The following is a 20,210-nucleotide window of genomic DNA, read 5'->3' on the forward strand; positions in this document are numbered from 1 at the left end:
CACACACACACACACACACACACACACACACGATGTGCAATTTCTTGCCAACATGTCAGATGTCCCAAATCACCATCTTCCTGTGTTTGGCAAGTTATTATTCACTTGGCAGAGCTGTTTTCTTTCTTAGTTTATAAAATAATGGTACATCCATCAGACAATTTATGACAGCTTAGATTCAATAAAATACCATGTCACGCGTTGAATAAATATTTGTCTGTGGGAAAGCCAGTTTGAGACGGTGCCATTTCTTTTTCTTCGGCGTTAATTTTGTTTTGGCAGAATTGGGTTTGAACTCATGGGCCTCGCCATTGCTAGGCAGGTACTCTATCCTGGTGGGCCCACAGCAGGAGACCAAGAAGTTGGGCCACGCCCCTAAATGACGAGCCACACCCACACCTATGCCACGCCCTCCCCTGGCCACACCTCCAGTGAATAAATACTGGTGAATGTATGGAAGCTTGAATGAGTAATTGAAAGAATGCAGAGGGCAAAGATGAATCTGGTGAAATGGGCGGGGGGCGGCGGGAAATGGCAAAGCCAAGGGCACAGCTACTCACCGGGGAACCCTTGGAGCCTTTCTGTCCCAGAGGGCCCTGTAGGGTAGAGACAGAGAATGCTGAGCTCTTGTCCTGGTTCACCACCATGATCCCACCCCACAAATCTCCATACTTACTGCCACACCTGGGGCCCCAGGATGGCCCAAAGAGCCAATGGGTCCGGGGGAACCCTGGAGAAGAGACATCAGGGGCACTATTAGGAGGATGCACCCCATTCCCCAGCTACATTCCTCCTCATGCATCTTCAGTTCCCTCAAAAGCAGACCCCAAACCTTAAACAAGCTTCCAGTTCCCCTACAGACACCTCCCCAAACTCTACCTTGTGTGTGTGTGTGTGTGTGTGTGTGTGTGAGTGTGTGCACTTCAGAATTGGGGCTTGAACTCAGGGCCTGGCCACCATTCCCAGGCTTTTATTTGGCTCAAGGCTAGCCCTCTACCGTTTGAGCCACAGCTCCACTTCTAACTCTTTTGCTGTTTAATTGGAAATAAGAGTCTCATGGACTTTTCCCGCCCGAGCTGGCTTTGAACCATGATCCTCAGATCTCAGTCTCCTGAGTAGCTTGGATTACGGGCGAGAGGCACCAGCGCCTTGGCTTCCAAATGCCAACTTTTAAGTTCTGGGACAGGTGTAATTTATTTCCCCTCACACACACAACTCCCCTCATCCCAGACCCAGCTTTCCCAGGTGGCACAGACCCATAGTCCCCGCCCCCCCTCCCCACTCACGGGGTCTCCCTGGGGGCCTGGAGGGCCCTGCACGCCAGGCAATCCACGGTCCCCCTTCTCACCAGCCTCCCCAGGAGGACCAATTAAGCCAATCAATCCAATATGGCCCTAGAGGGAAAAGAGGCATGGAAGGGAGGGTAGGGAACATGAAGAACATAGATCTATTTGGTTGGTTGTAGGGCTTGAACTCTGGGCCTGGGCGCAGTCCTTCAGCTCTTCAGCTGAAAGCTAACACTCTACCACTTGAGCCACAGTGCCACTTCCGGTTTTCTGGTGGTTCATTGGAGATAAGAGTCTCCTGGACTTTCCTGCCTGGGCTGGCTTTGAACTGTGATCCTCAGATCTCAGCCTCCTGAGTAGCTAGGATGACAGGGTGAGCCACCGGTGCCCGGCTAATGCAGACATATTTTTCTCTTTGACGCTTGGGAGTAAGGAGTTTGAGAGCAGAGGGCACCCCACTCTCTCAGCCCCCTGGCCAGGTAAGAGAGAGGTGGAGGTCTTACCTTTTCCCCTTTGGGGCCCAAGTCTCCCTTCAGCCCTGGGAGGCCAGGAGGTCCCTGTGAACAGGCAAGAGTCAGTTTGGGGTTCTCAGTGTGAAGCTACCCTCATTTCAGATGGGAAAAACCAGGGGACAGTCAAGAGATGGGAGGGACGAGGAGGAATAATGAGGGTTGGTTGGAAGATGGCCAATGAGTATAGTCAGCGTGTGTAGTCAGTTGTAGACCATTAAGAGGGATAGAACATTAAGATGCTGGGTAGAGTAGTTCACACCTGTAATCTCAGTGCTAGGGAAGCTGAGGCAGAATGATCTGGAGCTCAAGGCCAGCCCAGACCCTGACTCAAAACAAAAAACAGGCCGTGGGTGTGGCTTCACAGTGGGCGTGGTTTGTTAAAGGGGCGTGGCTTGGTGGTACGGGTGTTGTTCCGCGGTGGGGCGTGGCTCTGTGGCAGGGGGCGTGGCCCCATAGTTAGGAATGTAGCTCAGTTGTCTAGCACACACTAGGTCTCAGTTCCATCCCCAAGCACAACAGAAAAGCAATGCAAAGATGGAGAGTGGCTGTGGGCGGTCAGTGTAGACACTGGACACAGTGGCTCATGCCTATAATTCTAGCTATGTGGGAGCCTGAGATTGGGAGGATCATGATTTCAGGCCAACCTAGATAGAAAAGTCTGCCAAGAGTCCATCACCACTGAAGGAATCTGGGCCAGGTGGGACACGCCTGTCATCTAAGCAATGACAGGAAACGTAAAAGTAGGTGGATCGCTGTCCAGGCAGGAGCCCAGGCAGAAAGTGGGACCCTCACGAACAAAGAAGTCTCTTACCAGAGGACCTGGAGGGCCCATCAGCCCCGGGGATCCCAGGAGGCCTGGTTCACCCTAGGACCAAACAAAACCAGGGTAGGCGCTTCCCAGCTAGCACCACCGAGTCAGCTCTACCCAGCTGTGACCTCCCTCCGTCCCCACATTCCCAACACCCCCCCCACTCACCACAGGCCCAGGAATTCCTGGAAGACCCTCAGGCCCAACACGTCCAGGGGGCCCACGAGCCCCCACTGGGCCTGTCCGTCCTGGGGGTCCGTCAGAGCCAGGGTCTCCCTGAAATGAACAGAGACAAAGGAGGGGAAAGAGAGTCACCGGGAACCAATGGTGACCGGTGGCTCACGCCTGTCATCCTAGCTGCACAGGAGGCTGAGAGCTGAGGATCGCTGTTCAGGGCCAGCCCAGACAGGAAAGTCAAGGAGATGCTTATCTCTAATGAACCACCCGAAAACCAGAAGTGGCGCTGAGGCTCAAAGTAGGAGAGTGTTAGCCTTGAGCAAAAGAGCTCAGGGACAGCGCCCAGGCCCTGAGTTCAAGCCCCACGACTGACTCAAAACAAAGTCATGATGCTGCCCCAGCGCAAGGACCTCCCCAGGGTATTGGGGGGGGGGTCTCACCTTGGCACCTCTCTCCCCTTCTCTTCCTTCTGGACCCATGCGGCCGGGAGGCCCCTGAGGAGGGAGAAGGGGCTGAGTGTGAGGCTGTGGGCTGAAGGGCACATCTCTGGGGACAGGGAACGCCCCCTCCACCAGGATTGTGGGTACCACTCACCCTTTTGCCCGGGGAACCCCGAGCACCAGGTTCCCCAGAAGCTCCTGGTGGGCCCTGGGAAGAAAGGGCAGAGAGCTGAGGGGGACTGCACCAAAGCCATGGTACCCCAGACACCACCCTGGCACCATCACCCTGCTTGCCTCCCCCCCCCAGAAGCTACACACTTTCAGGGGTTCCCCCCCGAGGAGGGAAATGCAGGGTACTGCCAGCCCATCCTTCCGGGTCTCATGTATCCACCATCAACCCCACTCCCCACTCCCCCACTCACCGGTCCCCCGACATCTCCAACGTCTCCCTTCTCCCCAGGGGGGCCATCAGCACCCTAACAGGATTTTGAGAAAGAAGAGTTAGCATTGGGGGGGAAGGTGTACCCCGTGAGAATTGGGGAAAGTGAGGGCTATCTGCTCCACACCTTGCTCAGGTCTGGGGAGGGAGACATGGCGTGGGTGGGGTGGGGACAGAATTAGGGGGCACACTGGGTAGTAGGGGAGGGGCCACCCTCACCGGAACTCCAGGATCTCCTGGGGGCCCCAGATCTCCGGGGAGCCCCGTGGGGCCCTGAAAGACAAAGGATTCATAAATCACATCACTGGGTTAGCAAAAGGTCATTGATTTATTCTATTCTTAGTATTAATGATAATTAATTAATTAATTTAGTTGGTTGTAAGGGCTTGAACTTAAGGACTGGGCGTTGTCCCTCAGCTCTTCAGCTCAAGGCAAGCGCTCTACCACTTGAGCCACAGCACCACTTCCTGTTTTCTGGTGGTTTATTGGAGATAAAAGTCTCACGGCCTTTCCTGCTGGCGCTGGCTTTGAACCGTGATCCTCAGATCTCAGCCTCCTGAGTAGCTAGGATGACAGGTGTGAGCCACCAGCGCCCGGCCCTGCACCCCAAGCTCTACCAAGAGACAAGCAGACCTCAACCTGCACATCGTCCAGCAGGGACCAGCCTTGACCTTGACCTTCCAACAAGATGAGAATGATGCCGTTTGAAATTGCCTTTACCCCATAGCAACCGTGGCTCATGTCACTCACGCATTCGTTCATTGCTTCATTCACCTGCTTATTCATTCATTGGCCCATTCATCCATTCATTGCTTCAGTCTTCCACTTATTCATTGCTTCGTTCGCCCATTCATTCCCTGCCTCATTCATCCGCTCCTTTGTTCTTTGACTCATCCATCGACCCCTTTATTCATTCTTTCCTTCCCAGCTTTACTCTTTCACCATCTACTCGCTCAGCCCTGTCCTAAGTTGTTCACAGGATCACTAAATCTGAGCAAGGACTGCTAGCTGGAAGTGTACCCCGATCTTTACTGCGCCCCCAGACTCACCATGCTTCCTTTAGAGCCATCTTCTCCAGGTGGCCCTTTCTTGCCCGGGGCTCCAGCAGCCCCCGATGGGCCTGAGTCCCCCTTCTCGCCAACTTCACCTTTGGGTCCCTTGCAGAGACAGAGGTCAGAGGTCAGAGACCAGAGGTCAGAGTGACCTGGCTTCTACAGGAATAAGCTGGTATCAGGCTGGGCTAGGGCTTTTCTGGGATCGGGGGTCAGAGTTGCTTAAGGCAACACAGGGTCAGAGGTCAGGGACACAGCTGGGACTGAAGTGTGGGGCCCAGCTGGTCCAGATGCCCCCAGCCATGCCCTCGCACAGTGCTCAGCCTGCACAGCCCTATACCACCGAGTCACCCAACATGCCAGGGCATTAGGGGTTTCCATATTGAATACTCACTGGAATGCCTGGAGATCCAGGGAGGCCTGGGTCTCCAGCCTCGCCCGGCTCACCCTGTGGAGGGCAAAGAGAGATCAGGAAGAGAGACAAGGCAGAGGAGGAAAAGGCTCGTCGGTACAGACACCCCAATATTGGCAGGTTTGACCCCCATTTTCCCTCCCTCTGCCTTTCTCTCACCTTCTCCCCCACAGAGCCTGGCTGGCCAAGTCCTCCTGGGAGCCCGGGTGGGCCCTGGGATACGCAAGAAGGCCAGGTAAGAGGGGGGAAGCCTGCAGTCCCTTCCCTCCCCTTTGAGCCATCCTGCCCCCCTCCAGACTGCTTACCTCAGATCCACTGGGGCCATGAGGACCCCGAGGGCCAGGAGCCCCATTGGGACCCTGTGAGAAGATACAGTGTTACCCATGACTCCCCAGAACTGCAGTGTACAACCTGTATGTGCTGTCCACGGGGTGGGGGGCCCTCTGGGCAATCTAGGGACTTTCAGCTAGATAACCAGAAATAGCAGGACACAAGGAGCTCACACCTGTCATTCCAGCCATTCAGGAGGCTGAGATCTGAGGATCCAGTTCTAAGCGGGCCTGGGCGCTGTCTCTCAGCTCTTCAGCTCAAGGCAAGTGCTCTACCACTTGAGTCACAGCACCATTTCTGGTTTTCTGGCGGTTCATTGGAGATAAGAGTCTCACGGGCTTTCCTGCCTGGGCTGGCTTTGAACCGTGATCCTCATATCTCAGCCTCCTGAGTAGCTAGGATTACAGCATGAGCCACCGGCGCCCAGCCCAAGTCCACAAGACTCTTACCTCCAATGAACCAACAACAACAAAAACAAAACTAGAAGTGGCACTGTCTCAAGTGGTAGAGCACTGGCCTTGAACCGAAGAGCTGAGGGACAGTGCCCAGGCCCAGAGTTCAAGCCCCACGACCCACAAAAAGAAAAAGCTCAGGGAGTGCACCCAGGCCCTAAATTCAAGCCCCAGTATCAGCACACACACAAAAAAAAAAAGATGCTGGGAAGGTAGCTCAGTGGTAGAGCGCTTGCCTAGCATGCATGAAGCCCTGGGTTCCATTCCTCAGCACCACATACAAGGAAAAAGCATGAAATGGCGCTGTGGCTCAAGTGGTTGAGTGCTAGCCTTGAGCAAAAGAAGCTCACACACTGTGCCCAGGCCCTGAGTTCAAGCTCTAGGACTGGCCAAAAACAAAACAAAACTAAAAGACCCCTTATAAATGAACCCCGGAATGGATGGAAAGGTCGCTTCCCCGCCCCCCTCCCGCTCCTTTCCCGGGAATCCGTACCATGGATCCTACATCTCCGACCTCCCCTTTCTCTCCAGGAGGGCCTGGAAGTCCCTGTGGAACAAAGAAGCAAATATGGGGTCCAGGGTATGGGGAAATCACAATGGCCACCTACCCCCCAAAACTCAGACACTCACCTGCAAGCCTTGAGGGCCGATCACACCCACAAAGCCCCTGACTCCTTCATTTCCCTTCTGTCCAAAGAGGCCTGGGGGTCCCTGGCGTCCCTGAGCCCCGTCAGCCCCCTGGACAAGGGCAGAGAGGAGTTGAGGGTCCAATCAAACAATGATCAAAGGTAAGGATTGAGGTGAAGGGTTGGGATTTTGTTTGGTTAGGAGTTGGGGTTCTGGTAAAAGTTAGGGTTAAGGAATGTGATTGGGGGTTCAGAGGAGAGATGAGATGGGGATTGATAGAGACAGTTTGGGGGTTCAGGTTATGGCTATGAGAAGGGTTTGTATGAGGTTAGAAAGGATTAAGATCAGGCTTAAGGTTTGGGTCTGCTATGGCTTAAATGTGACTCTCAAAGGTTCATGTGTTGGGCCAGGCACTTGTAGCTCATGCCTGTAATTCCAGCCACTCAGAAGGCTGAGATTTGTAAGGATCTCGGTTCAAAGCCAGCCTGAGCAGGAAAAGTCCGTGAGACTCTTCTCTCCAATGAACCACCAGAAAACCAGAAGTGGAGTTGTGACCCAAAGAGCACTAGCCCTGAGCAAAAAAGCTCAGGGACAGGCCCTAAGCCCTGAGTTCAAGCCTATGACTGACAAAAAGAAAAAAAGTCGAACAGAGACCTGAGCTGGCAGGCTTGCATGGACCTCACCATAGCATTAGAAAATGAAGGCAAGGCCGGGCGCCAGTGGCTCACGCCTGTCATCCTAGCTACTCAGGAGACTGAGATCTGAGGATCCCAGTTCAAAGCCAGCCTGGGCAGGAAAGTCCGTGAGACTCTTATCTCCCAGAAACCACTAGAAAAACAGAAGTGGCGCTGTGGCTCAAGTGGTAGAGCACTCTCACCTTGAGCTGAAGAGCTGAGGGACAGTGCCCAGGCCCAGAGTTCAAACCCCATGACCAACAAAAAAGAAAAGAAAGAAAGAAAATGAAGGCAAGGCTAGACTCTAAGCCAAAGTTCAAGATAAGGTTTGGGTTGGGGACTAGGCCAGGGTTTGATTCAGTGGCAGATGTGAAGAGAAGGTTTGAGGAAATTGGGGAGAGATGGTAAGAAGGCACCATGGAAAAGAGACCAAAGTGGGGATTGATTCAGTCATGGGGAGAAATGTTCTCTCTCCCCACTGAGGATCCAAAGCAAGGAGACTCACCGGGGGGCCTGGGTGTCCCACAGGACCCCGAATTCCTATTGGTCCAGGTGGGCCCTAGGGGAAAGGACAGAATAGAAAATTTCCTTAGTGCAGGGCACCGGTGGCTCACGCCTGTCATCCGAGCTACTCAGGAGGCAGAGATCTGAGGATCCTGGTTCAAAGCCAGCCCGGGAAGGAAAGCCCATGAGACTCTTATCTCCAATGAACCACTAGAAAACTGGAAGTGGTGCAGTGGTTCTAGTGGTAGAGCTGAAGAACTGAGGGACAGCACTCAGTCTCCCCCCCCTAAAAAAAGATTCCCTTAGCTACCAGGTGTGGTGGTGCACCCCTGTAATCCCAGCTACTCAGGAGGCTGAGAGCTGAGGATCACAGATCGAAGCCAGCCCAGGCTGAAAAGTCTGTGAGACTCTTATCTCCAATTATCCTCCCAAAAGCCGAAAGTGGTGCTGTGGCTCAAGTGGTAGAGCACCAGCCTCCCCCATGCTTCCCCCTCAGCAAGACAAACATCCCCAGCCCATCTGGACATTTATTACTGGGGTCCCCCCCTCCGCATAACTCACCGCATCGCCCTTGTCTCCTTTGCTCCCTTTGTGGCCAGGGGCCCCCACTTCTCCCTGGGGAAGAAAGAAGGAAGGAAGGATGGAGCCCCTCCCACCCCATCCCCTCCCTCCAGGCCCCCCTTGTCTGCCAGCCCCTCACCTTGTCCCCTTCCTCTCCAGAAGGCCCGGCAGCTCCAGGGGGTCCCTGGAGCCCCAGGGGTCCTGGCACCCCATCTTTGCCAGTGGGGCCAGGGGATCCACGTTCTCCCTGATGGGGGAGCAATTAAAAAGGGGGTGTTAGGGCCGAAAGGCATTTGCGCGAGCCAGGACCCTAAGGTGCTGAGGGATGGGATGGGCAGCACACTTACCGGGGACCCCTTCTCTCCTACCGGACCCATCGGGCCTTCACCTCCACTTTGGCCAGGAAGCCCAATGCCTCCAGATGGGCCCACAGGACCCCGCTCACCGGGGGAGCCCTGAAAACGGGGTGGAGACAGAAATGACACACTTGTAATGGCTTTGGTTTGTGTCAGTTTCCTCCTCCTCCTCCTCCTTCTTCTTCCTCTGTCCTGGGGCTTGAACTCAGGGCCTGGGCACCATCCCTGAGCTTCTTTTGCTCAAGGCTCTACCACTTAAGCCACAGTGCCACGACTATGTTTTTCTGACTAGTTCATTAGAGATAAGAGTCTCACGGACTTTCCTCGGCCCAGCTGGCTTCGAACTGTGATCTTCAGATCTCAGCCTCCTGAGTGGCTAGGATGACAGCTGAGAACCACTGGCGCCCGGCTTGTGTTGATTTTTAATCAAGAGACCCAGCCAGGCACTGGTGGCTCAAAGTGAGCTCTCTTCCTCTTGAGCCACAGCTCCACTTCTGGTTTTCTGGTGGTTCATTGGAAATAAGAGTCTCATAGACCTTCCTGCCCCAGCTGGCTTTGAACCTTGATCCTCAGATCTCAGCCTCCTGAGTAGCTAGGATGACAGGCGGGAGCCACCGTGCCACTCTGGCTATAGCAATTTGACACACTACCCTACCAATGGCACAAAATTGGGTGTCTCTGGCCTGGTTGACCTCAAAGATGACCCCACTCAGAATCTGACCCCACTCAGATTTCTGAGTGACACACTATCCTACGAATGGCACAAAACTGGGTGTCTCTGGTCTGGCTGACCCCAAAGATGACTCTGGCAAGACCTGGCTTCTATGATACCCCACTCTCCTCCCAGCAGATAGATGTGGGCTCGACTTACATTGGCCCCGATGGGACCGGGGGGCCCCTTGTCACCCTTCAAACCAGTGGGTCCCTGAAGGAAAGAACAGGCCACAGTTATGAGCCCCCCAAGGGAGCCCCATGTCCTGTCTTCCCTGCGGTGCACCCCCCAGCCTTACTGCTTTATCCACAGTGACCCCAGGGAACCTCCATCACAGCTCCCCACCTGAGCTTCTTCTCTGCTTCCCAACCCCCCAAAGTCACATGTGGGGACGGGCATGGGGTGGAGGGAGGGAACCCCAATGATACTCACGGGATCCCCAGGGGCTCCTTGGGGACCAGGAAAGCCTGTGGGCCCAGGTGGCCCCTCCTTCCCGAGAGGCCCGAGGGGTCCCAGTTCACCCTGCAGAAGTGCAGAAGGGAGACAGGTCAGCCTACAGAGATGGGGTGTCTACCCCCAACCTTAGAGTCACAGGCAGATTCCACCTCCCTCAAGGAGACTTTCGGGACAGTCACCCAACGTCTCCCGTGGGGGTCATCCACTCACCTTGGCGCCCTCTCTGCCCTCCAGGCCTGGGAGCCCCTGCTCCCCAGGAGGTCCCGGGGGCCCTGGGGGGCCCCTCTCACCCAGAGGCCCCGCGTCCCCTATCTTTCCCTAGGTAGGAAAAGGACACGTTGTGATTAAGGGGGTGGTTTATGGGGGTTGCATCAGAGATCCCCTTCCCAGCCATGTTCCCCCAACTGGTACAAAATGGGGGGGAACAGGCACCCATGGGATCCACTTTTACCTGTGGGCCCAGAACACCGGCGGGTCCGGGCGGGCCTGTCTGACCTTGGAAGCCCTGGGGAGAAAAGGGAAGGTGGGGTGAGCATGGGAGAGGAAAACACGGACTCTGTAAAGTCAGGGGTTAAAGGATCACTCACCAACTCTCCTCTCGGCCCGGGGTGCCCTGATACCCCATCTTTCCCTTGAGGACCCTGGTAAAGTAGAAGAGTCGGGGTGTAGGTACAAGGCTTCCCTTTCCAGGTCCCCTCCCACTGGACCCCACCAATCAGGGTGAGCTCACTCACAGGGGGCCCCTTTGGCCCAGGGAATCCTGGGGGGCCTTGTAGACCAGGGAGGCCCTTGAAATGAAATCAGAAATTATTATTATTATTATTATTTTCCTCCTGCCTGCACTGTCCCTGAGCCCCACATCCCAAACTAGCACACAGCCAGGAGTGGTAGTGTACACCTGTAATCCCAGCACTCAGGAAGCTGAGGAAGGAGGATCAAGCACTCAGTCAGAGCCAGGCCCTGGTGGCTCACGCCTGTCATCCTAGCTACTCAGGAGGCTGAGATCTGAGGATGGAAGTTCAAAGCCAGCCTGGACAGAAAGTCCATAAGACTCTCATCTCAATTACAGACACACACACACACACACACACACACACACACTAGAAGTGGCTCTGTGGCTCAAGTGATAGAGCACTAGCCTTGAGCAAAGGAAGCTCAGGGACAGTACCCAGGCCCTGAGTTCAAGACCCAGGTCTGGCATAAAAGAAAAAGGAAAGAAGGAAGGAAGGAAAGAAGGAAGGAAGGAAGGGGGAGGGGAGGGAAGAAGAGAGGGAGGGAAGGAGGGAGGGAAAAAGAACAAGAGAAAAAAAAGACTTCAGTCAGTCTTCCTTTTCATGTGTGTATGTGCCGGTCCTGGGGCTCAAACTCAAGGCCTGGTTATGTTCATGGGCTTCTTTTGCTCAAGGCTAGCGCTCTACCACTTGATCCACAGGCCACTTTCAGCTTTTTCTGAGTGGTTTATTGACGATTGGAGTTTCACGGACTTCTCTGCTTGGGCTGTTTTTGAACCAAGATCCTTAGATCTCAGCCTCCCAAGTAGCTAGGTATTACAAGCATGACCCACAAGTGCCCAGCTCTTCCACTTTTTTTTGGTCAGACATGGGGCCTGAACTCTGGGCCTGGGCGCTGTCCCTCAGCTCTTCAGCTCAAGGCTAGCACTCTACCACTTGAGCCACAGCGCCACTTCCAGCTTTTTCTGAGTGGTTTATTGATGATTAGAGTTTCACGGACTTCTCTGCTTGGGCTGGTTTTGAACTGAGATCCTCAGATCTCAGCACCACTTCCAACTTTTTCTGCTTCTATGGTGTTGAGGAATCGAACCCAGGGCCTCATGCATGGGAGGCAAGCACTCTACCACTGAGCCACCTTCCCAGCCCCCTGGGCTTCTGTCTCTCTCTCTCTCTCTCTCTCTCTCTTTGTCTCTGCCTCTCTCTCTGTCTCTCTCTGCCTCTCTCTCTTTCTCTCTCACCTTTTCTCCAGGAACGCCAGTGGACCCATCCTGACCCACATCACCCTAGAAGAAAGCAAAAGAGACTCAAGCCACAGAGCAGTAGAACTGGAATGGGAGGATGGGGGTGCTGAGGGACTGGGGGGGTCTTGGTTACCCACACACTCCTACCTTGGGGCCTGGTTGCCCCGTGGCCCCCGGCTGTCCCCTCTCTCCTCTGGAACCCTGCACGGAAACAAAGCAGGTGACCTCCCTCCCAGATGCCATGACCCAGCCCCTTCCTCAGCCCACCACGCCCCCTCCACCCTCCTCCCTTCCCAAGACTCAACCAAGTGTCTTACTGGAGGCCCCCGCTCTCCTTCCAGGCCTGGCTGTCCTGCTTTACCCTGAAAAGCAAATTCATTCATTGAGGGGAAAGCAGAGGTAGGGTGCCAAGCATGACAGACATGCGAATGCAGCTCCCCCAAAGATGTCTGCCACACACTACTCACAAGCTTACACACGCGCCCGCACACACACACCATTTATGCTCACAACCATGCAAACAAAGAAAAGACCACAGACACTCAGGCTGGGCATTGAGATGCACGCCCGTAATCCTAGCGCTGCAGAACTTCACGGAGCTGAAGGACTGTGGTCTGTGGATGGCCCCAGACCAAAGCATGCGACCCCATCGGAACAAGAAGGGCAGCAAACAGAGCACCGATGTCGGCACAGCAACTTCTAAACCTACCACCCCGGCTGCACACACCCAGAGCCCCCCTCGACTGTGTGCAGAAGTATGCTGTTCCCCTCCCCAAACCCTTCCCTCCCCCAACTGTGCAGCTCACCCTCTTTCCTTTCTCTCCTAATGGTCCTAGGGGGCCAGGAAATCCAATCGATCCCTGAGAAGAGATAGAAGAAGTGAGAGTTAGGTGCTCTATTCCTCTAGGGCTATTCCAGTGGCTTCCTTGTTCCAGAGTAGCCATCTCTCCTCCTCCCCTTCCCCTGTCCACTTCTCTGGCCACTTCAGCCACATTGCCCTCCTCTGTGTCCCCCAACACACATACGTCTCACATTTCTGCCTCAGGACTTTTGCACAGGCTGAGCTTCTGATGCCCTGCCCCATAGTCAATAGATTCTGGCCAGCCTCTGTTCAGGGAGCGTCTGTCAAATTCCCATGAACATCTGCTTGCAGAAGGGCAGGTGTCGACTTTGCTACGGTGCTCTGAATGTAATCCCAATCCTATTTCTGTCTTGTATATTTGCTGCCGGGAATACTGTGATTTCACATGCAAAAAAAATTCTCAGAGCTTTAGAAATATAAATTGCAAAAGCAAGATGGTTAAGGGAACTCAAGCAAAATCACTAGGAAGAAAGTTTGGCTGGGGCTAAGGAGGGGGATGAAATTACATGTAGAACACAAATCATGGTACTCTGAAAGAATTCTGCACCCCAATTCCTTTCCCAAAATCTTTAAGTTCCCGAACAACTTCATATAAACACAGATGAGAAATGACTATGATGTGACATTGGAGAAGTCTCACCCACAAAAACACGGGCAAACAACTGTCATTTTTTTATAGGAGAGGAAGCACTGTGTAAGTATTCTCCCTTATGGTGTCACTGAGTCAAGACAGGTTCGATCTGTGTTTCTTAGGGTTCTCCTCTGACCTGATTGGGGTGGAGTCTTCCATGACAAATAGGCAGTGGAGATTTGGTGCAGGGTGTGATAGTATTGGGGTAGGGGCTCTTTAAGAGGTGGAGCCTAAGGAGAGGTCTTTAGGTCCTTGGGACCCATGGAAAGGGATTAATGCAGTTCTGTAAAAGGGTTGCTCTACAAAGGCAGGACTGAGGGGCTGGGAAGGTGGCTCAGTGGTAGAGCGCTTGCCTTGCATGCCTGAGGCCCTGGGTTCGATTCCTCAGCACCACATAAGCAAAAAGAAAAAAGCTGGAAGTGGCGCTGTGGCTCAAGTGGTAGAGTGCTAGCCTTGAGCTGAAGAGCTGAGGGACAGCACCCAGGCCCAGAGTTCAGGCCCCACAACCGGACCAAAAAAAAAAAAGCAGGACTGAGCCAGGCACAGGTGGCACACACCTGTAAAAGGAGGCTGAGATCTGAGGATCCTGGTTCAAAGCCAGCTTGGGCAGGAAAGTCAGTGAGACTCTATCTCCAACGAACCACCAAAAATCTGGAAGTGGATCTGTGGCTCAAATGGTAAAGTGCTAACCTTGAGCAAAAAAAAAGCTCAGATACAGCACCCAGACTCTAAGCCCCAGGATTGGCACAAAAGAAAAAAGCAGGGCTGAGGACTGAGGACTAGGGATGTAGGCCTATTCTAGGGGTGTGGCTCAGAGTTAGGGCGTGGCCGGTTTATGAATGGGCGTGGTCTGTAGAGGGTGGGCATGCCCAGTTGTGGGCATGGCTGGTACTGGGAACATGGTTGGGCTTTGGGGGGGAGGGGTGGTACTGTGCTAAGAGTGGCTGGGGTTTAGGGGCGTGGTCCGGTGCTGGGGGTGTGGCTTTTGCTGGGGGCGTGGTCCAATCCTAAAACCCAATGTCAGAAGAGTGCTCCAGTGTTTCGGGTTTGCCTAGAGTGCTGGGGGTGGGGCCTGGTCACTAGGGGGAGGGGCCAGAGTGTGAGTGGGCGGGCTCAATCACAGGACCTGGTGTCAGGGGCGTGGCCTGAGCCACGGGGCATGGCTGCACAGCAGAGCAACTCACTACTAACAAGCTCTAGGTCTTGGCATCACACCTTCAGGGTGGCTGCAACTGTGCTCCCCAAAGATGCCATCCACCTTGTTGAGCGTGTGACCAGGGGGACCCTTGCCAAAGGCCAAATCCGTGGGGCAACCTGATCTTGAATTTCAGCCTCCAAACACTGAGTTAAACAAACCTTTCTACTTTATAAAGGACCCAACCTCGGGCATTTGGTTACAGCGACAGAAAACAGATACATCTCCCCTCACTGACTCAGTAGATGGAGCCACCCGAGTCACATCAAATCACTGTGCCGGGTTTGGTTTCATGGTGGAGCTTGAACTCAGGGCCTGGGCACAAGTCCCTGAGTTTTTTGTTGTTGTTTTTTCACTCAAGGCTAGTGCTCTGTCGCTGGAGCCACAGCTCTACATCCAGTTTTCTGGTGCATAATTGGAGATAAGAGTTTCACAGACTTCCCTGCTCGGGCTGGCTTTGAACCACCATCCTTAGATCTCAGCCTCCTGAGTAGCTGGGATGACAGGTGTGAGCCACCAGTACTTGGACAGCTCCACTCACAAACCAATGCCTGGCCTCCCAGCCATAGTCCCTTTCCTGAGTCCGCCCACCTCCACTTCCCTGGCTTCTTACCTTGGGTCCTGGACGTCCGGGGTAACCAGGGAGGCCAGGCACCCCAAGTTTGCCCTGCCAAGAAAAGATGAGACAGAAAGTCAGACACTGCCAGCCGGAGGTCGGAGGGGAAAGTTCAGGAAATACGAAGCAGCTAGAGATGAGGCCGAGAGAGTGAGTTCAAGTCCTGCTGACAGCTAAGGTCCTGGAGAGGTCACTGTAATTATGGCCAAAAAAAAATCTCAATTTCCTGATTTATGAAATTATAATAAAGGTGGTTATCACAGGTGGCGGCGAGAGGGGTCACTCTGTGAGCATGCGTTGTTCTGAGAGGCTCAACTGAGCTATTAAGGGGTGATGGCGGGGTACAGACAGGCTTTCCCAACATGGGAGCGATCCTGGGGTCCATCCCCAGCACCCCCAAAAAAGGCCAAGCTCAGAAGGAACTAAGGTTAATTCACCTTCTCCCCAGCGATGCCTGGGGCGCCCTCCTCACCCGCCAGTCCCTCGGGTCCCTTCGGTCCCTCAGGCCCATCCTCTCCCCGGGGACCTGGGGGTCCTGGTTGCCCCTGGAATAGAAAAGAGAGAGAGAGAGAGACATTGAAGCCAGGAGCCAGTGGTTCATGCTTATGATCTCTGCTACTCAGGAGGCTGAGATCTGAGGATCACGGTTCAAAGCCAGGCCAGGCAGGAAAGTCTGTGGGGCGCTGATCTCCAGTGAACCACCCGAAAGCTGGAAATGAAGCTGGGATTCACGTGGTAGAGCGCTAGCTTGGAATGAAACAGTTCAGAGACAACACTGAGGCCCTGAGTTCAAGCCCCAGGACAGATACACAGACAACACACACACATATACAACATCATATATCTTCTTTCTTTTTCCCAGTTGTGGGACTTGAACTCAGGGCCTGGGCACTGTCCCAGAGCTGCTTTTGCTCAAGGCGAGCGCTCTACCACTTGAGCCACAGCACCACTTGTGGCTTTTTCTGTGTGTGTGGTGCTGAGGAATCGAACCCAGGGCTTCGTGCATGCCAGGCAAACACTACCGCTGAGCCACCTTCCCGGACCCTTTCTGTCTCTTCAAGCTCCATCTTAGTCCCGGACAGCCTTGCCTGGAGCTCAGCTTACCCGATCGCCTTTCAGCCCTCCATCACCCTTGAAGCCAGGAAAGCCATCATCTCCCTGAGAGAGAGAGATGGGGGGGATGAGGGAGGGAGGAAGGGAGGGAGAGAGGGAAAGAGGGAGAAAGAGAGAGACCAGAAGTCAGAGCCTCAGCCAGGACCCCCCTGTGGGGGGTCCTGAAGCCACCACCCCCTCCCACAAAACCCTCTTTTACTCACCCTCTCTCCTTTTTCTCCTTGGAGACCCCGGTTGCCAGAGGTACCCTGAACAATTAATTAATAAATTCATAAACAAACTCGCAGTCTCCTTCTCTGGTTAAGGAATATTCTAGGCTTTGACCCCAACACACACACCCCTTTTGCCCCTAAACAGCTCAGAATAAGTCCAAAAGTACACCCCCCCCAATCCGGCCCCGTTGGCACAGCCCCTCCCCTCCCCCTCCCCCCCCCACCAGCATCCCCTTAGGATCATGAGCCTGGGAAGGGGAAATTTCATGTGCAGGGTCACTCTGTCCCTAGTCCTTTGGGGGCAGAAATGTCCCCTCATCCCTGACAAGGACTCTGGCTGGTGACAGGCAGGGCTCTGAGCTAGACACTTCCAGCTCTCACCACGCTGATAATCACATTTGGCCACACACAGCCCGGCTCAGCCAACGCGACGAGGGACACCTGGTACAACGGAAGCCTCTGGAGAGACTCCGGGCTATTTCCAGCTCGGGAAAATTCCATTATCCACAAGGTAACAATGCTTGTTTACACCTGGCCTCTGGCTTCCCGGACCATGGAACTAGAATTCAACTACAACCTACGCTTTGCAGCCTCTCTGCCCGCCCCAGACCCCCGAGCGGATGGCTGGGGCCACGGGCGGCAGTGCGCCCTACCTATACTATCTTTGCTTTTGGAGACAACCTGTGAGCGGGCTGGATTTGCAAATGAGACCTGGAGATTAGGGATATTTAATCATCAAAAATAATGAATCAAGCATGATTCATTCATTATAACTAAGAATAAGGGCTGGGGGTGTGGCTTCGTGGTAGAGTGTGGGCCTAGCATGCATGAAGCCACGGGTTCGATTCCTCAGTACCACATACACAGAAGAACTGGACATGGTGCTGTGGCTTAAGTGGTAGAGTGCTAGCCTTGAGCAGAAGCAGCTCAGGGACAGTGCCCAGGCCCTGAGTTCAAGCTCCAGGACTTGCAAAAAAGGAAAAGGAAGGGAGGGAGAGAGGGAAGGAGGGAGGGAAGGAAAAATAGGAAGGAAGGAAGGAAGGAAGGAAGGAAGGAAGGAAGGAAGGAAGGAAGGAAGGAAGGAAGGAAGGAAAAAAAAGAAAGAAAGACTTCCATCTAAGGAACTTGATCAGTGACGGATTTATTTTTCTTTTTGGTCAGTCGTGGGGCCTGAACTCTGGGCCTGGGCGCTGTCCCTCAGCTCTTCAGCTCAATGCGAGCACTTTATCACTTGAGCCACAGCGCCACTTCCAGTTTTTTGGTGGTTCATTGGAGATGAGTCTCCCAAACTTTCCTGCCCGGGCTGGCTTTGAACCGCGATCCTCAGCTCTCAGCCTCCTGAGTAGCTAGGATGACAGGCGTGAGCCACGGGCCCTGGGCCGGTGCTGGATTTTGCGGCCTGAGAGGCCCTGGAAACAAGTTGTTTCATTGCTGGGACTCGAACTCCAGCTCATATCACACCTGGCCTGGCCAATGCTTCGTCTCAACAAACACCAGGCAAGGTCCGACCCAGCTAGTTCACAACACACGCCTCTACACCCCCACTCCTGAAACCCCATGTGTCGCCTACCTTAACACCCCGAGGTCCTGGATAGCCTGGGGGGCCCGCGGATCCTGGAGAACCCTGAAAAACACGGTCGATGCCATCCTGTCCACCCCCTCCACGATCCCAGCATTCCCCGCGGCCCCTGCAATGGCTGCCAACTGCTGACCCCGCTTCCTTCTCCTCCTTCCTGTCCTGCTCACTCACCTGCGCCCCTTTCTCTCCTGTGGGACCCTCGTGGCCTGGGTGACCCTGAAAGAGAAACCAACCACGTCATCCGAGAGCGCCAAAGCCCCCCTTTCCCCCACTGCCTTGTCCCCAACCCCTGTGTCTCACCGGGGGACCCTCAGCTCCGGGGACACCTGGAATTCCTGGATTTCCAGGGGGACCCTGAAAAGAGAAGAAAGGGTCTCAGAGGGCCTGGGGTTCTACCACAGGCAGGACCACCTCATCACCATCCTAGCTCTACTGAGACTTGCTGTGTGGCCTGAGGAAGACCCCTCGCCCTCTCTGAGCCTCAGAAATCCTCCTCCACAGAAAGCTAACTGATAGGAAGAATGAGAGGGAGCTGAGCCCCAGTGCTCACACCTGTAATCCCAGCAACCCCAGAGGCTGAGATCTGAGGATCGTGGTTCAAAGCCAGCCTGGCAGAAAAGTCCATGAGACTCTTAACCGCTAATGAACTATGCAAAAAAGCCAGAAGTGGAATTGTGATTCGAGTGATAGAGGGTCAGTCTTGGAGAGAGAAAGCTCAGGAGCACAGCACCCAGACCCTGAGTTCAAACCCCAGGACGCACACACACACACACACACACACACACACAGAATGCAAGTTAAGTGTAAGCTCAAGGCGAGCACTCTACCACTGGAGCCACAGCACCACTTCCGGCTTTCTGTGGCTCATTGGACCTAAGAGTCTCATGGACTTTCCTGCCTGGGCTGGCTTTGAACTGCGATCCTCAGATCTCAGCTTTAGTGTATAGCAAGGCCCACAGTTCCAGAGTGAGTGGAGTGTTAGAGTTGGGGGGGGCTTCCCAGACACACCCCTTTCTTTAAATGTCTCTCTCTCACACACACACACATACACACACACACACTTCCTTCTGCAAAAGCATGGGGGCGTAGGCAGGCATGTGACCCTTACATCCTAGGAGCACTTCCCAGGTCAGTAGGCGGATACCTTGGCCAGGCTCAGCCAATCAGCTTCCAGAAAGAAACACCAAGGCTGACTGAGTGACTCTGGCCAACAATCTCTGATCACAGAGGCGGAAATGGTTAATTTTAATGCCACACAGCAGAGGCTGGGGAGGAAATAGCGGCTGCCAGGAGACAAAGCCCAGAGCGGACACACCAGAGCGAAGCTTGTGTGCCAGACAGAGGGACGCAGGGGTCCAGAGGAAGTGGGGTTCCCTGCCCAGGAGTCTCAGAAGCCCCTCTGTGCCAGGCTCAGGCGTGTTCTGGGTCCTGACAATGTCTCCCTGTGTGAGCTGGGCCAGATGGGCTTCGGCTTCACCGCTGACCCTTCCCCAACAAGGAGACTCTGTAAGACTGGGCTGGCAAGAAAGGGGGTGACAGAATGGATAAAAGAAGCCTTAAAGAAGGAAAAGAAAAAGAAGAGGAAGGAAGGAAGAAGGAAGGAAGGAAGGAAGGAAGGAAGGAAGGTCAGTCTATGGAAAGGAAGGGGGCATGGTGACAGATACCTGTAATCCCAGCACTCGGGAGGCTAAGGCAGGAGGAGGGAAAGTTCGAGGCCAACCTGTCCTACACAGTGAGATCCTATGTCGAAAAATAAAGTCTAGCCAGGCGATGGGGACGCATGCCTGTAATAATCCTAGCCACTCAAGAAGCTGACAGCTAAATACCCGAGTTTAGAGCCAACCCCGGGCCAGGAGAGCCTGTGAGGCTCTTTATCTCCAGTGAATCAACAAAAAACGCTGGAAGGGGAGCTGTGACTCCAGTGCAGAGAGGTAGCTTTGCGTGAACGAGCTCAGGAGCACCACTGAGGCCCTGAGTTCGAGCCCCAGGACTGCTTTTATTAAAAAGTAGCGGGGGGGGGGCGCTGGTGGCTCCCGCCTGTCATCCCAGCTCCTCAGGAGGCTGAGATCTGAGGATCGCGGTTCAAAGCCAGCCCGGCAGGAAAGTCCATGAAACTCTTATCTTCAATAAACCACCAGAAAACCAGAAGTGGCGCTGTGGCTCAAGTGGTAGAGCGCTAGCCTTGAGCTGAAGAGCTGTGGGACAGCGCCCAGGCCCAGAGTTCAAGCCCCA

At 54.2% G+C, this 20,210-nt stretch overlaps 1 protein-coding gene across 1 annotated transcript in view; it reads right to left on the reverse strand.

Moving 5' to 3' along the window:
• The window catches only part of Col5a3 (collagen, type V, alpha 3), a 40,646-nt gene that overhangs the window by 4,991 nt on the left and 15,445 nt on the right, over nt 1-20,210 (reverse strand). Inside the window, exons 20-56 of the mRNA XM_013033927.1 lie at nt 18,279-18,332; nt 18,150-18,194; nt 17,970-18,023; nt 16,391-16,435; nt 16,179-16,232; nt 15,512-15,619; nt 15,072-15,125; nt 12,577-12,630; nt 12,088-12,132; nt 11,918-11,971; nt 11,768-11,812; nt 10,533-10,586; nt 10,386-10,439; nt 10,250-10,303; nt 10,009-10,116; nt 9,775-9,864; nt 9,502-9,555; nt 8,622-8,729; nt 8,414-8,521; nt 8,275-8,328; nt 7,715-7,768; nt 6,539-6,646; nt 6,402-6,455; nt 5,432-5,485; nt 5,286-5,339; nt 5,109-5,162; nt 4,712-4,819; nt 3,882-3,935; nt 3,646-3,699; nt 3,378-3,431; nt 3,224-3,277; nt 2,775-2,882; nt 2,610-2,663; nt 1,790-1,843; nt 1,287-1,394; nt 677-730; nt 561-596 (exon numbers count right to left, since the gene is read on the reverse strand). Coding sequence (XP_012889381.1) covers nt 561-596; nt 677-730; nt 1,287-1,394; nt 1,790-1,843; nt 2,610-2,663; nt 2,775-2,882; nt 3,224-3,277; nt 3,378-3,431; nt 3,646-3,699; nt 3,882-3,935; nt 4,712-4,819; nt 5,109-5,162; nt 5,286-5,339; nt 5,432-5,485; nt 6,402-6,455; nt 6,539-6,646; nt 7,715-7,768; nt 8,275-8,328; nt 8,414-8,521; nt 8,622-8,729; nt 9,502-9,555; nt 9,775-9,864; nt 10,009-10,116; nt 10,250-10,303; nt 10,386-10,439; nt 10,533-10,586; nt 11,768-11,812; nt 11,918-11,971; nt 12,088-12,132; nt 12,577-12,630; nt 15,072-15,125; nt 15,512-15,619; nt 16,179-16,232; nt 16,391-16,435; nt 17,970-18,023; nt 18,150-18,194; nt 18,279-18,332 — 2,412 coding nt within the window. The remainder of the gene's footprint in view (nt 1-560; nt 597-676; nt 731-1,286; nt 1,395-1,789; nt 1,844-2,609; nt 2,664-2,774; nt 2,883-3,223; nt 3,278-3,377; nt 3,432-3,645; nt 3,700-3,881; nt 3,936-4,711; nt 4,820-5,108; nt 5,163-5,285; nt 5,340-5,431; nt 5,486-6,401; nt 6,456-6,538; nt 6,647-7,714; nt 7,769-8,274; nt 8,329-8,413; nt 8,522-8,621; nt 8,730-9,501; nt 9,556-9,774; nt 9,865-10,008; nt 10,117-10,249; nt 10,304-10,385; nt 10,440-10,532; nt 10,587-11,767; nt 11,813-11,917; nt 11,972-12,087; nt 12,133-12,576; nt 12,631-15,071; nt 15,126-15,511; nt 15,620-16,178; nt 16,233-16,390; nt 16,436-17,969; nt 18,024-18,149; nt 18,195-18,278; nt 18,333-20,210) is intronic.

Source organism: Dipodomys ordii, unplaced genomic scaffold (genome assembly GCF_000151885.1).
Source record: "Dipodomys ordii isolate 6190 unplaced genomic scaffold, Dord_2.0 Scaffold180, whole genome shotgun sequence".
Classification (NCBI taxonomy): Eukaryota; Metazoa; Chordata; class Mammalia; order Rodentia; family Heteromyidae; genus Dipodomys; species Dipodomys ordii.